This window comes from Rhinopithecus roxellana, chromosome 8 (assembly GCF_007565055.1).
Source record: "Rhinopithecus roxellana isolate Shanxi Qingling chromosome 8, ASM756505v1, whole genome shotgun sequence".
In the NCBI taxonomy this organism is placed as follows: domain Eukaryota; kingdom Metazoa; phylum Chordata; class Mammalia; order Primates; family Cercopithecidae; genus Rhinopithecus; species Rhinopithecus roxellana.
The window spans coordinates 88,519,429-88,533,750 of NC_044556.1; the positions used below are offsets into that span (position 1 = coordinate 88,519,429).

At 38.6% G+C, this 14,322-nt stretch overlaps 1 protein-coding gene across 2 annotated transcripts in view; it reads left to right on the forward strand.

Moving 5' to 3' along the window:
• DNAH14 (dynein axonemal heavy chain 14) overlaps nt 1–14,322 on the forward strand; it is a 575,377-nt gene that overhangs the window by 415,696 nt on the left and 145,359 nt on the right. The window contains exons 53-54 of one of the 2 annotated variants that reach the window (XM_030936505.1): nt 364–531; nt 2,062–2,154. The exons of the other annotated variant lie outside the window; for it this stretch is intronic. Coding sequence (XP_030792365.1) covers nt 364–531; nt 2,062–2,154 — 261 coding nt within the window. The remainder of the gene's footprint in view (nt 1–363; nt 532–2,061; nt 2,155–14,322) is intronic. 2 annotated transcript variants of the gene reach the window in all.

Genomic DNA, 14,322 nt, shown 5'->3' on the forward strand with positions numbered 1-14,322 from the left:
AGTTGAAAATGCAGAAATCACCGGTCTTCTGTGTCGCTCGCACTGGGAGTTGGAGACTGGAGCTGTTCCTATTCGGCCATCTTGCTCTGCCCAAAGGGTTCTTAAATAAAACTATATTCTATTGTATTTGGGGTTTTTTTATAACCATTGTATTTTGCTATGTACATTTTAAAATATTATTCTGAGAAAGGATCCACAGGCTTCACTGCCAAAAGGAGTTTTTAGCACACAAAAAAGTTAAGAACAGGTTAGTACTAGATCCATTGTGCCGGGAGCTTCTCCAACACAGATATATACTGTTAGTGTTGATAACAAATAGAATTGTGCTATTAATGATAGTGTTAAATTCTTATCTCGCAATAGATTCAGTGGACCCAAGAAAACCTGATGAATCACTCAACTGTATTTTTGGACTTCTTGGATATAAACAAGACTCATAGAAGAAAGATCTATCAGAATACCAATGACTATAATAAACTTGCCAGTGTACTTAATGAATTCCAAATGAAGTTGGGTTCAATTTCTTTGGAGGTAAACACATATACTATATAAAAATCTGAGAAGTGCTTTATATGTATATATTTATTTATTTTTATATACAAACAGATACGTATATCAAATCAGTATTTTTAAGGGGTGCGTGTGAGAGAGAGAGAGCAAGAGAGAAAGGGGGGGGAGAGATCAGGGGAAAATGTTTACCTTTGTATTTTAAAGCAGACCATTAGAAGTACAGTTTTATGTTATTTCAGCTTATTTTGTCTCATCTGATAGGGTATAATTTTAAAGACAAGGTACACAACTGAGGCTATAGGAAGTTGAATGAATAGAGTTCATGAAGATAAATGCAAACCAGAGTGTGGCAACAGGGTCCAAAGTAGCAACAAAGGACAGCAAAGTGGTTGTGGCTCTTTACATCTTTCCCATTGTTATGGGCAAAGATGTGTTGGAACAGAGATACCGACAAAATCACACACACTGTAAACCAATTTTCTGCATCTCTTCCTCCTACCACTTATCCTACTTGCCAAGACAGAACAATAGAAAAGCAGCCTAGGCCAGGTGTAGTGGCTTGTGCCTGTAATCATAGCACTTTGGGAGGCTGAGGCAGGAGGATCACTTGAGCCCCGGAGTTTGAGACCAGCCTGGTCAACATAATGAAACCCTGTCTCCACACACACACACACACGCACACACACAAAAATTTAATTAATCTGGCATTGTGGTGCCAGTGCCTGCTTGTAAGTCCCAGCTACACAGGGCTGATGCAAGAGGATCGCTTGAGCCCAGGAGGTCGAGGCTGCAGTAAGCCATGATTGTGCCACTGCACTGCACCTGGATGACAGAGCAAGACCCTGTCTAAAAAGAAAGAAAGAAGAAAGAAAGAAAGAAAGAAAGAGAGAGAGAGAGAGAGAGAGAGAGAGAGAGAGAGAGAGAGAGAGAGAGAAAGAAAGAAAGAAAGAAAGAAAGAAAGAAAGAAAGAAAGAAAGAAAGAAAGAAAGAAAGAAAGAAAGAAAGAAAGAAAGAAAGAAAGAAAGAAAGAAAAGAAAGAAAGAAAAGAAAAGAAAAGGGAAGGAGGAAGGAAGGAAGGAAAGAAAGGAGAGGAGAGGAGGAAGGAAGGAAGGAAGGAAGGAAGGAAGGAAGGAAGGAAGGAAGGAAGGAAGGGGAAGGGAAGGGTACGGAGGAAGAAAAGGAAGGAAAGGAAGGAAAGAAGGAAGTGAAAGGGGAAGGGAAAGGAAGTAGGGGGAAGGGAGAAAGGGGCAGGGGAATGGGGAGGGGGAGGGGATGGGGGTAGGAAGCCTAAATACTGTTGTTCACCTCTTCATTCTCTTCTCTCAATTCTACCACCACCCTTCTAATCCACTCACAAGAATATTAGCATAGGGACAATCCTTATTGCACAAATTTACTTTCCCTAAATGTTAATGAAAACCAACTTACTGATCTAGATCTCTGGATTACTAGCTATTCTCCTTTCTGTAAGTAAATTCTATGTAAAACCACAGTGCACATTTGATTTTTCTGTACCTATAATCCATTTATTTGTCACATTTCCTCTGCTAGCTTTCTCATTCTATGGTGTTCTTCAGGGAAGCCATAGAACACATCACAAGAGCAACAAGGGTTCTTCGACAACCAGGGAGCCACATGTTACTGGTAGGAATTTAAATTTTTCAAGTGGTTTTAAGTTTGCAAAATAAAATAAATCCCAATAAAATCTACTCTACTTACAGAAGTTTTATTTAGTCACACTTTGTGAAAAATCATAATAACTGAGTCATAGGACAGGACTCTTGTCCTCTCTACCTTTTGTATATGAAATTTGTCAGCAAATAAAAATGGTATTTGTTTTTGGAAGGCATTTGATGTGAATAAAACTGCACCATTTCTAGTGTTCACAGCATTAATACAGTAGCTGTGCAGGTGGATCCTGACTTCAAAAATAGTGCACTTACTTGATTGTTGATTTAGAATGTGAGTTTTTGCACAATGTTTTGCTTCTCATGAGAACAAGTGGGAGTTAAAATCTTGGAAAATTCCCAAATATCCTTTGAATAGAGAAAATCTTTTGGAAAACTAACTAAAATTTAACATATTTAGCCAATTACATAAAGCATATTAATTACTTTTAATTAATTTATTATTTGACTAGTTGTTTATTTTATACTTTATTTATAACTCTTTGGTTATTTAATTTGTGCCCTTTTCTCAAAAATAACTTTTTATATCCAGAACAGCTAGAGCTTTATTTAAACACTCTTTTATTTAAACAGACATCTGCAACAAGATTAATTAAAAGGAATTAAAATTGGAAAATAGAATTAAGAAAAAAATATGAAGCAAATCTTTCTACCACCGAAACTATTCTTTTACTAACCTGTCTAACTCATAAACGGTATCACCATATATCCACTAGTCTAGCCAGAAACCTGCAAGTCACTCAGTTTTGTCACTTTTTCATCACTTGTCACATTCAATTCATCAAGAAGTCCCAGTGATACAACTTGCAAAATGTATTTCAAACCTGCATACTTCTCTGCATCTACATAGCCACCACCCTATTTAAGCTACTGTTATCTTCACCTGGACCACTGTGGTTTTTCTGTGTTCCCTAATGCACTTCTTTTCTTCCCCTCAGTCCCTAATACTCTGTCTCCTTATTCTGCTTTACTTTTCTTCCTGGTCCTTAGCATTATCTTCTATCATATTACACATTAATTTTTCATTTATAATCATATGTCTCCACATTTAGAACATAGCTGTACAAGGGCTATAATTTTTGTCTTATTTCAATTATTAACAGATTATTTTTCTATTCCTAAAGTGTATATGCTCTCCGTTTAATTATTTTATCACAAAGTGACTCTTTTCTTTAGCATATCTTTTCTAGCAATAGGTATATTTACAAGTTCTCAATTCTAAAATGCCTGAGAATGTATTCAGAGCAGTTTTCAAAAGCCTAAACTCAACTGGAACCTGGGCTTAATAATTTCTCTATAGATGTGTTCTCATGAACCTATCTTCCCTTTCAGAGCCCCTATTAAAAATACAAGGTAAAACATGGCAAATTCCTGATTCCTCTGATCCTATTACTGTTGGGTTTTTGGTGTTTTTGTTGTTGTTGTTGTTGTTTGTTTGTTTGTTTGTTTGTTTGTTTGTTTGTTTTTTGAGATGAAGTTTCACTCTTGTTACTCAGGCTAGAGTACAATGGCATCATCTCAGCTCACTGCAACCTCCACCTCCCGGGTTCAAGCAATTCTCCTGCCTCAGCCTCCTGAGTAGCCTCCTGAGTAGGGATTACAGGTGCCTGCCACCACATGCAACTAATAATTTTTATTTTTAGTAGAGACGGAGTTTCACCATGTTGGGCAGGCTGGTCTTGAATTCCTGACCTCAGGTGATCCTCCCGCATTGGCCTCCCAAAGGGCTGGAATTACAGGCATGAGCCACCGCACCCGGCCCCCTATTACTATGTTTGCCCAATTAAACATTATAAATAGATCTTTTTCATGGGTCAAGCTGACACTAGGGTTCAATTTTGCAAAACAGTAATTTAACTGAATGCTAGTCTAGCATGTGGAGCTTCTGCAGGGAGAAGCAACTGGAGGGAGTGTAACGACTTAGTTAAGAATATTTAAGACAGACAATAAATAATAAAATAATGATTACCTAGATTGGACAGTTCAAATAAGATCAGTTTAATTTGGTAAACAAGTAAAAGAAGAAATCATACATGAATTTTAAAAGTAAATATTACATAGTTCAACTGGATTACATTGTTGAACTACCTACCAGAACTACCAAAGGAAAACAAGAAAACTAATGTTAATTAGTATTTCAATTTAAGGCATTGGTTTAAAAGATTATTGCATACAATCTATCACATAAGTGTTCGGTTTTCAACAAAAATTACAAGACATGAAACAGATAGGAAAGTGTGAGCTATACATGGAGAGAAAAAATAGGTAATAGGAACTGTCTTGAAGAGGATCCAGATGTTGGACTTGACAGATATATGAAATACAGCTCTTGTAAATATACTCAAAAAGCCTAAAGGAAAATATATATATTTTTTAAATTAAAGGAAAGCATACAAAAATGACTCTTCAAATAGAGAATACTGATAAAGGGATATAAATTATTTTACAAATTGGAATGTCTGGGGTCGAAAATTAAAATAAGTGAGATGAAAACTGCACTAGAGAGACTCAACAGCAGATTTAACATGGCAGAAAAGAGAATCCATAAACTTAAAAATAGATCTATAAAATGTATCCACACTGAAGAAGAGAAAGAAAAAAAATGAAGAAAAAAATAGAACATCAAAGACCTAAGAGACACTATCAAGTGTATCAAAATATGCTTAACAGGACTCCCAGAAAGAGAAGAAATAGAAGGGGCAGAAAAGATTTCATAGAAATAATGCCCCAATACATTAATCTTCACATCTAAGTTCAATCACAGCCAGGCATGGTGGCTTACCCCTGTAATCTCAGCACTTTGGGAGGCTGAGGCAGGTGGATCATGAGGTCAGGAAATCAAGACCATCCTGGCTAACATGGTGAAACCCCATCTCTACTAAAAATATAAAAAATTAGCTGGGCATGGTGGTGGGTGCCTGTAGTCCCAGCTACTCAGGAGGCTGAGGCAGGAGAATGGCGTGAACCCGGGAGGCGGCGCTTGCAGTGAACCAAGATTGCACCACAGCACTCCAGCCTGGGTGACAGAGTGAGACTCCATCTCAAAAAAAAAAAAAAAAGTTCAATCACAGCTCAGGAAAGTCTAAGAAGAGTAAGCACAAGTAGATTAAAATAGATTAACACCTAGACACATCATAGTCAACCATTCAAAGACAAAGACAAAATCATGAAGGCAGCAAGAGAAAAACAACTTCTTGTGTACTAGGAATTCTCAATAAGATTTGCAGCTGACTTCTTATCAGACACAATGGAGACCAGAAGGCATTGGAGCAGCATATTCGAAGATAAAAGGAGGAAAAACCTCAAAAATTTTATGTTAATAAAACTATTTTTAAAATGAAATAAAGACATTTCCAGATAAACAGCTCTGATAATTTGTTACAGAAAATACTAAAGTAAATTTTTAGGATGAGGGCGAAAGACACCAAATGATAACTTAAATCCATGTGAAGAATAATGAGCACCAGTAAGAGCAATTACACAGGTAAATATAGGGCCATGTGTTAGTTTTTTACTGACTATGAAACACATTACAGCAAATTTGGCAGCTTAAACAAATTTATTATCTTACAGTTTTGCAGGTCAGAAGTATGACATGGAACCCACTGGGCCAAAATTAAGGTATAGGCATGACTGCATTACTTTCCAGAGGTTCTAAGGGAGAATGTGTTCCTTTTCTTTTACTAGCTTCCAGAGGCTTCCTGGATCCCTTGACTCATAACTGCCTTTATCCATCTGTAAAACCAGCAACATCACATCTCTTGGACCCTTCATCAGTCATAACATCTCTCTCTCTCTCTCTGATCAAAGCCAGGAAGGGTTCTCTGCTTTCAAGGACTCATGTGATTTAGACTGGGCCCAGCCAGATAATCTAGGATGATCTCACCATTTTAAGGTCTTTAATCTTAATTATGTCTGCAAAGTCTCTTGCCATGTAATATAACATATTCATAGGTTCCAGAGATCATTATGGGGACATATTTGTAGAGAATAGGGGTGGCAAATGCATTATTCTGCCTACCACAGACTATGTAAATATATTTTTCTTCTTTACTCTTAACTACTTTAAAAGATAATCAGATGGAATGATAATTCTAAAACTATTGTCAGGTTTATAATATATAAAGATGTAATATATGTAACAATGAATAGCACAAAAAAGGAGGGGGAAATGGGGTTATGTTAAAGAAAACTGTCTATATTTTACTGGAATTGTATTAATCTAAAATAGATTATGATTAAAAATAAAAATAAAATTATATATATAATCGATTTAACAATAATAGTTGGATACTTCAATACCTTCACTCTTAATAATTGATAGAGAAACTAGACATAAAATCAGCAAGGATACAAAGACTTCAACAGTATTGTAAAACAACTTCAACTAATCGACATGATAGAAGACTCCATCCAACAACAGGAAAATACATATTCTTTTGAAGCAAACATGTAACATTCTTGAGGAGAGACCAAATGCCAAGCCATAAAACAAGCCTCAGTAAATTTCAAAGGATTGAAATCATACGAAGTATGTTCTTTGACCACAGTAGAACTAAATTAGAAAGTTTCCAACCAAAGGAAAGTTGGGATATTAACAACTATGTGGAACTTTTACAACATACTCCTAAATGTGTGAAAAGAGAAATTAGAAAATACATTGAGATACATGAAAACAAACAAAAACATAATATAAAGCTGTTCTTTAAGAGAAATCTATAGCTATAAATATTTATATTTAAAAAGAACAACCTCAAATCAATAGCCTAATCTTCCACCTTAGGAAAATACCAAAAGGAAAGAAAACCAAACCCAAAGCAAGCAGATGGAAGAAAATAATAAAGATTAGAGAAGAAAGTAGAGAAAATAAAACCAGCAGGAAATACCAATAAAACCAAAAGTTGGTTCATTGAAAAGATAAAAAAAAATTGACAACTTTTTTGCTAGACTGACGAAGAAAAAAGGAAGAAAAAACTCAAATTATTAAAATCAGGAGAGAGGGGGGCGGAGCAAGATGGCCGAATAGGAACAGCTCCAGTCTCCAACTCCCAGCGCGAGCGACACAGAAGACCAGTGATTTCTGCATTTTCAACTGAGGTACTGGGGTCATCTCACTAGGGAGTGCCGGACAATCGGTGCTGGTCAGCTGTTGCAGCCTGACCAGCGAGAGCTGAAGCAGGGCAAGGCATCACCTCACCTGCGAAGCGCAAGGGGGAAGGGAATCCCTTTTCCTAGCCAGGGGAACTGAGACACACAGCACCTGGAAAATCGGGTAACTCCCACCCCAATACTGCGCTTTAAGCAAACGGGCACACCAGAAGAATATATCCCTCACCTGGCCGGGAGGGTCCCAGGCCACGGAGCCTCCCTCATTGCTAACACAGCAGTCTGTGGCGATCTAACCGCAAGGCAGCAGCGAGGCTGGGGGAGGGGCACCCGCCATTGCTGAGGCTTAAGTAGGTAAACAAATCCGCTGGGAAGCTCGAACTGGGTGGAGCTCACAGCAGCTCAAGGAAACCAGCCTGTCTCTATAGACTCCACCTCTGGGGGCAGGGTTCAGCTAAAAAAACAACAGGGGAAGCAGGAGAGGCCTGAGCAGACGCGAACGACTATGTCTGACAGCTTTGAAGAGAGCAGTGGATCTCCCAACACAGTGGTTGAGATCTGAGAACGGACAGACTGCCTGCTCAAGTGGGTCCCTGACCCCTGAGTAGCCTAACTGGGAGACATCCCCCACTAGGGGCAGTCTGACACCCCCACACCTCACAGGGTGGAGTAAACCCGTGAGAGGAGGCTGCCAAAGTAAGAATCAGACAGGTACACTCGCTGTTCAGCAATATTCTGTCTTCTGCAACCTCTGCTGCTGATACCCAGGCAAACAGGGTCTGGAGTGGACTTCAAGCAATCTCCAACAGACCTATAGCTGAGGGTCCTGACTAACAGAAGGAAAACTATCAAACAGGAAGGACACCTATACCAAAACCCCATCAGTACGTCACCATCATCAAAGACCAGAGACAGATAAAACCACAAAGATGGGGAAAAAGCAGGGCAGAAACGCTGGAAATTCAAAAAATAAGAGCGCATCTCCCCCTGCAAAGGAGCGCAGCCCATCGCCAGCAATGGATCGAAGCTGGTCAGAGAATGACATTGATGAGATGAGAGAAGAAGGCTTCAGTCCATCAAACTTCTCAGAGCTAAAGGAGGAATTACGTACTCAGCGCAAAGAAACTAAAAATCTTGAAAAAAGAGTGGAAGAATTGACAGCTAGACTAATTAATGCAGAGAAGGTCATAAACGAAATGACAGAGATGAAAACCATGACACGAGAAATATGTGACAAATGCACAAGCTTCAGTAACCGAGTCGATCAACCGGAAGAAAGAGTATCAGCGATTGAGGATCAAATGATTGAAATGAAGCGAGAAGAGAAACCAAAAGAAAAAAGAAGAAAAAGAAATGAACAAAGCCTGCAAGAAGTATAGGATTATGTAAAAAGACCAAATCTACGTCTGATTGGGGTGCGTGAAAGTGTGGAGGAAAATGGAACCAAGTTGGAAAACACTCTTCAGGATATCATCCTGGAGAACTTCCCCAACCTAGTAGGGCAGGCCAACATTCAAATTCAGGAAATACAGAGAACGCCACAAAGATACTCCTCCAGAAGAGCAACTCCAAGACACATAATTGCCAGATTCACCAAAGTTGAAATGAAGGAAAAAATCTTAAGGGCAGCCGGAGAGAAAGGTCTGGTTACCCACAAAGGGAAGCCCATCAGACTAACAGCAGATCTCTCGGCAGGAACTCTACAAGCCAGAAGAGAGTGGGGGCCAATATTCAACGTTCTTAAAGAAAAGAATTTTCAACCCAGAATTTCATATCCAGCCAAACTAAGTTTCATAAGTGAAGGAGAAATAAAATCCTTTACAGATAAGCAAATGCTTAGAGATTTTGTCACCACCAGGCCTGCCTTACAAGAGACCCTGAAGGAAGCCCTAAACATGGAAAGGAACAACCGGTACCAGCCATTGCAAAAACATGCCAAAATATAAAGACCATCGAGGCTAGGAAGAAACTACATCAACTAACAAGCAAAATAACCAGTTAATATCATAATGACAGGATCAAGTACACACATAACAATATTAACCTTAAATGTAAATGGACTAAATGGTCCAATTAAAAGACACAGACTGGCAAACTGGATAAAGAGTCAAGACCCATCAGTCTGCTGTATTCAGGAGACCCATCTCACATGCAGAGACATACATAGGCTCTAAATAAAGGGATGGAGGAAGATCTACCAAGCAAATGGAGAACAAAAAAAAGCAGGGGTTGCAATCCTAGTCTCTGATAAAACAGACTTTAAACCATCAAAGATCAAAAGAGACAAAGAAGGCCATTACATAATGGTAAAGGGATCAATTCAACAGGAAGAGCTAACTATCCTAAATATATATGTACCCAATACAGGAACACCCAGATTCATAAAGCAAGTCCTTAGAGACTTACAAAGAGACTTAGAATCCCATACAATAATAATGGGAGACTTCAACACTCCACTGTCAACATTAGACAGATCAACGAGACAGAAAGTTCACAAGGATATCCAGGAATTGAACTCATCTCTGCACCAAGCGGACCTAATAGACATCTATAGAACTCTCCACCCCAAATCAACAGAATATACATTCTTCTCAGCACCACATTGCACTTATTCCAAAATTGACCACATAATTGGAAGTAAAGCACTCCCCAGCAAATGTAAAAGAACAGAAATTATAACAAACTGTCTCTCAGACCACAGTGCAATCAAACTAGAACTCAGGACTAAGAAACTCAATCAAAACCGCTCAACTACATGGAAACTGAATAACCTGCTCCTGAATGACTACTGGGTACATAATGAAATGAAGGCAGAAATAAAGATGTTCTTTGAAACCAATGAGAACAAAGATACAACATACCAGAATCTCTGGGACACATTTAAAGCAGTGTGTAGAGGGAAATTTAGAGCACTAAATGCCCACAAGAGAAAGCAGGAAAGATCTAAAACTGACACTCTAACATCACAATTAAAAGAACTGGAGAAGCAAGAGCAAACACATTCAAAAGCTAGCAGAAGGCAAGAAATAACTAAGATCAGAGCCGAACTGAAGGAGATAGAGACACAAAAAACCCTCCAAAAAATCAATGAATCCAGGAGTTGGTTTTTTGAAAAGATCAACAAAATTGACAGACCGCTAGCAAGACTAATAAAGAAGAAAAGAGAGAGGAATCAAATAGATGCAATAAAAAATGATAAAGGGGATATCACCACCGACCCCACAGAAATACAAACTACCATCAGAGAATACTATAAACACCTCTACGCAAATCAACTAGAAAATCTAGAAGAAATGGATAATTTCCTGGACACTTACACTCTCCCAAGACTTAACCAGGAAGAAGTTGAATCGCTGAATAGACCAGTAGCAGGCTTTGACATTGAGGCAACAATTAATAGCCTACCCACCAAAAAAAGTCCAGGAACAGATGGATTCACAGCTGAATTCTACCAGAGGTACAAGGAGGAGCTGGTACCATTCCTTCTGAAACTATTCCAATCAATAGAAAAAGAGGGAATCCTCCCGAACTCATTTTATGAGGCCAACATCATCCTGATACCAAAGCCTGGCAGAGACACAACAAAAAAAGAGAATTTTAGACCAATATCCCTGATGAACATCGATGCAAAAATCCTCAATAAAATACTGGCAAACCGGATTCAGCAGCACATCAAAAAGCTTATCCACCATGATCAAGTGGGCTTCATCCCTGGGATGCAAGGCTGGTTCAACATTCACAAATCAATAAACATAATCCAGCATATAAATAGAACCAAAGTCAAGAACCACATGATTATCTCAATAGATGCAGAAAAGGCTTTTGACAAAATTAAACAGCCCTTCATGCTAAAAACACTCAATAAATTCGGTATTGATGGAACATACCTCAAAATAATAAGACCTATTTATGACAAGCCCACAGCTAATATCATACTGAATGGGCAAAAACTGGAAAAAATCCCTTTGAAAACTTGTACAAGACAGGGATGCCCTCTCTCACCACTCCTATTCAACATAGTGTTGGAAGTTCTGGCTAGGGCAATCAGGCAAGAGAAAGAAATCAAGGGTATTCAGTTAAGAAAAGAAGAAGTCAAATTGTCCCTGTTTGCAGATGACATGATTGTATATTTAGAAAACCCGATCATCTCAGCCCAAAATCTCCTTAAGCTGATAAGATACTTCAGCAAAGTCTCAGGATACAAAATTAATGTGCAAAAATCACAAGCATTCTTGTACACCAGTAACAGACAAGCAGAGAGCCAAATCAGGAATGAACTTCCCTTCACAATTGCTTCAAAGAGAATAAAATACCTAAGAATCCAACTTACAAGGGATGTAAAGGACCTCTTCAAGAACTACAAATCACTGCTCAGTGAAATCAAAGAGGACACAAACAAATGGAAGAACATACTATGCTCATGGATAGGCAGAATCAATATCGTGAAAATGGCCATACTGCCCAAGGTTATTTACAGATTCAATGCCATCCCCATCAAGCTACCAATGAGTTTCTTCACAGAATTGGAAAAAACTGCTTTAAAGTTCATATGGAACCAAAAAAGAGCCCGCATTGCCAAGACAATCCTAAGTCAAAAGGACAAAGCTGGAGGCATCACGCTACCTGACTTCAAACTATACTACAAGGCTACAGTAACCAAAACAGCATGGTACTGGTACCAAAACAGCTATAGACCAAGGGAACAGAACAGAGCCCTCAGAAATAATACCACACATCTACAGCCATCTGATCTTTGACAAACCTGACAAAAACAAGAAATGGGGAAAGGATTCCCTATTTAATAAATGGTGCTGGGAAAATTGGCTAGCCATAAGTAGAAAGCTGAAACTGGATCCTTTCCTTACCCCTTATACGAAGATTAATTCAAGATGGATTAGAGACTTAAATGTTAGACCTAATACCATAAAAACCCTAGAAGAAAATCTAGGTAGTACCATTCAGGACATAGGCATGGGCAAGGACTTCATGTCTAAAACACCAAAAGCAACGGCAGCAAAAGCAAAAATTGACAAATGGGATCTAATTAAACTAAAGAGCTTTTGCACAGCAAAAGAAACTACCATCAGAGTGAACAGGCAACCTACAGAATGGGAGAAAATTTTTGCAACCTACTCATCTGACAAAGGGCTAATATCCAGAATCTACAAAGAACTCAAACAAATATACAAGAAAAAAACAAACAATCCCATCAAAAAGTGGGCAAAGGATATGAACAGACATTTCTCAAAAGAAGATATTCATACAGCCAACAGACACATGAAAAAATGCTCATCATCACTCGCCATCAGAGAAATGCAAATCAAAACCACAATGAGATACCATCTCACACCAGTTAGAATGGCAATCATTAAGAAGTCAGGAAACAACAGGTGTTGGAGAGGATGTGGAGAAATAGGAACACTTTTACACTGTTGGTGGGATTGTAAACTAGTTCAACCATTATGGAAAACAGTATGGCAATTCCTCAAGGATCTAGAACTAGATGTACCATATGACCCAGCCATCCCACTACTGGGTATATACCCAAAGGATTATAAATTAGTCTACTACAAAGACACATGCACACGTATGTTTATTGCGGCACTATTCACAATAGCAAAGACTTGGAATCAACCCAAATGTCCATCTGTGACAGACTGGATTAAGAAAATGTGGCACATATACACCATGGAATACTATGCAGCCATAAAAAAGGATGAGTTTGCGTCCTTTGTAGGGACATGGATGCAGCTGGAAACCATCATTCTTAGCAAACTATCACAAGAAGAGAAAACCAAACACCGCATGTTCTCACTCATAGGTGGGAACTGAACAATGAGATCACTTGGACTCAGGAAGGGGAACATCACGCACTGGGGCCTATCATGGGGAGGGGGGAGGGGGGAGGAGGGAGGGATAGCATTGGGGAGTTATACATGATATAAATGATGAATTGATGGGTGCTGACGAGTTGATGGGTGCAGCACACCAACATGGCATAAGTATACATATGTAACCAACCTGCACGTTATGCACATGTACCCTAGTATAATAAAAATAAATAAATAAATTAATAAATTAAAAAAAAAAAAAAAACCCCTAGAAGAAAATCTAGGTAGTACCATTCAGGACATAGGCATGGGCAAGGACTTCATGTCTAAAACACCAAAAGCAACGGCAACTAAATCCAAAATTGACAAATGGGATCTAATTAAACTAAAGAGCTTCTGCACAGCAAAAGAAACTACCATCAGAGTGAACAGGCAACCTACAGAATGGGAGAAAATTTTTGCAATCTACTCATCTGACAAAGGGCTAATATCCAGAAGCTACAAAGAACTTAAACAAATATACAAGAAAAAAAACAAACAATCCCATCAAAAAGTGGGCAAAGGATATGAACAGACATTTCTCAAAAGAAGACATTCATACAGCCAACAGACACATGAAAAAATGCTCATCATCACTCGCCATCAGAGAAATGCAAATCAAAACCACAATGAGATACCATCTCACACCAGTTAGAATGGCAATCATTAAAAAATCAGGAAACAACAGGTGCTGGAGAGGATGTGGAGAAATAGGAACACTTTTACACTGTTGGTGGGATTGTAAACTAGTTCAACCATTATGGAAAACAGTATGGCAATTCCTCAAGGATCTAGAACTAGATGTACCATATGACCCAGCCATCCCACTACTGTGTATATACCCAAAGGATTATAAATTATTCTACTACAAAGACACATGCACACGTATGTTTATTGCAGCACTATTCACAATAGCAAAGACTTGGAATCAACCCAAATGTCCATCTGTGACAGACTGGATTAAGAAAATGTGGCACATATACACCATGGAATACTATGCAACCATATAAAAGGATGAGTTTGCATCCTTTGTAGGAACATGGATGCAGCTGGAAACCATCATTCTTAGCAAACTATCACAAGAAGAGAAAACCAAACACCGCATGTTCTCACTCATAGGTGGGAACTGAACAATGAGATCACTTGGA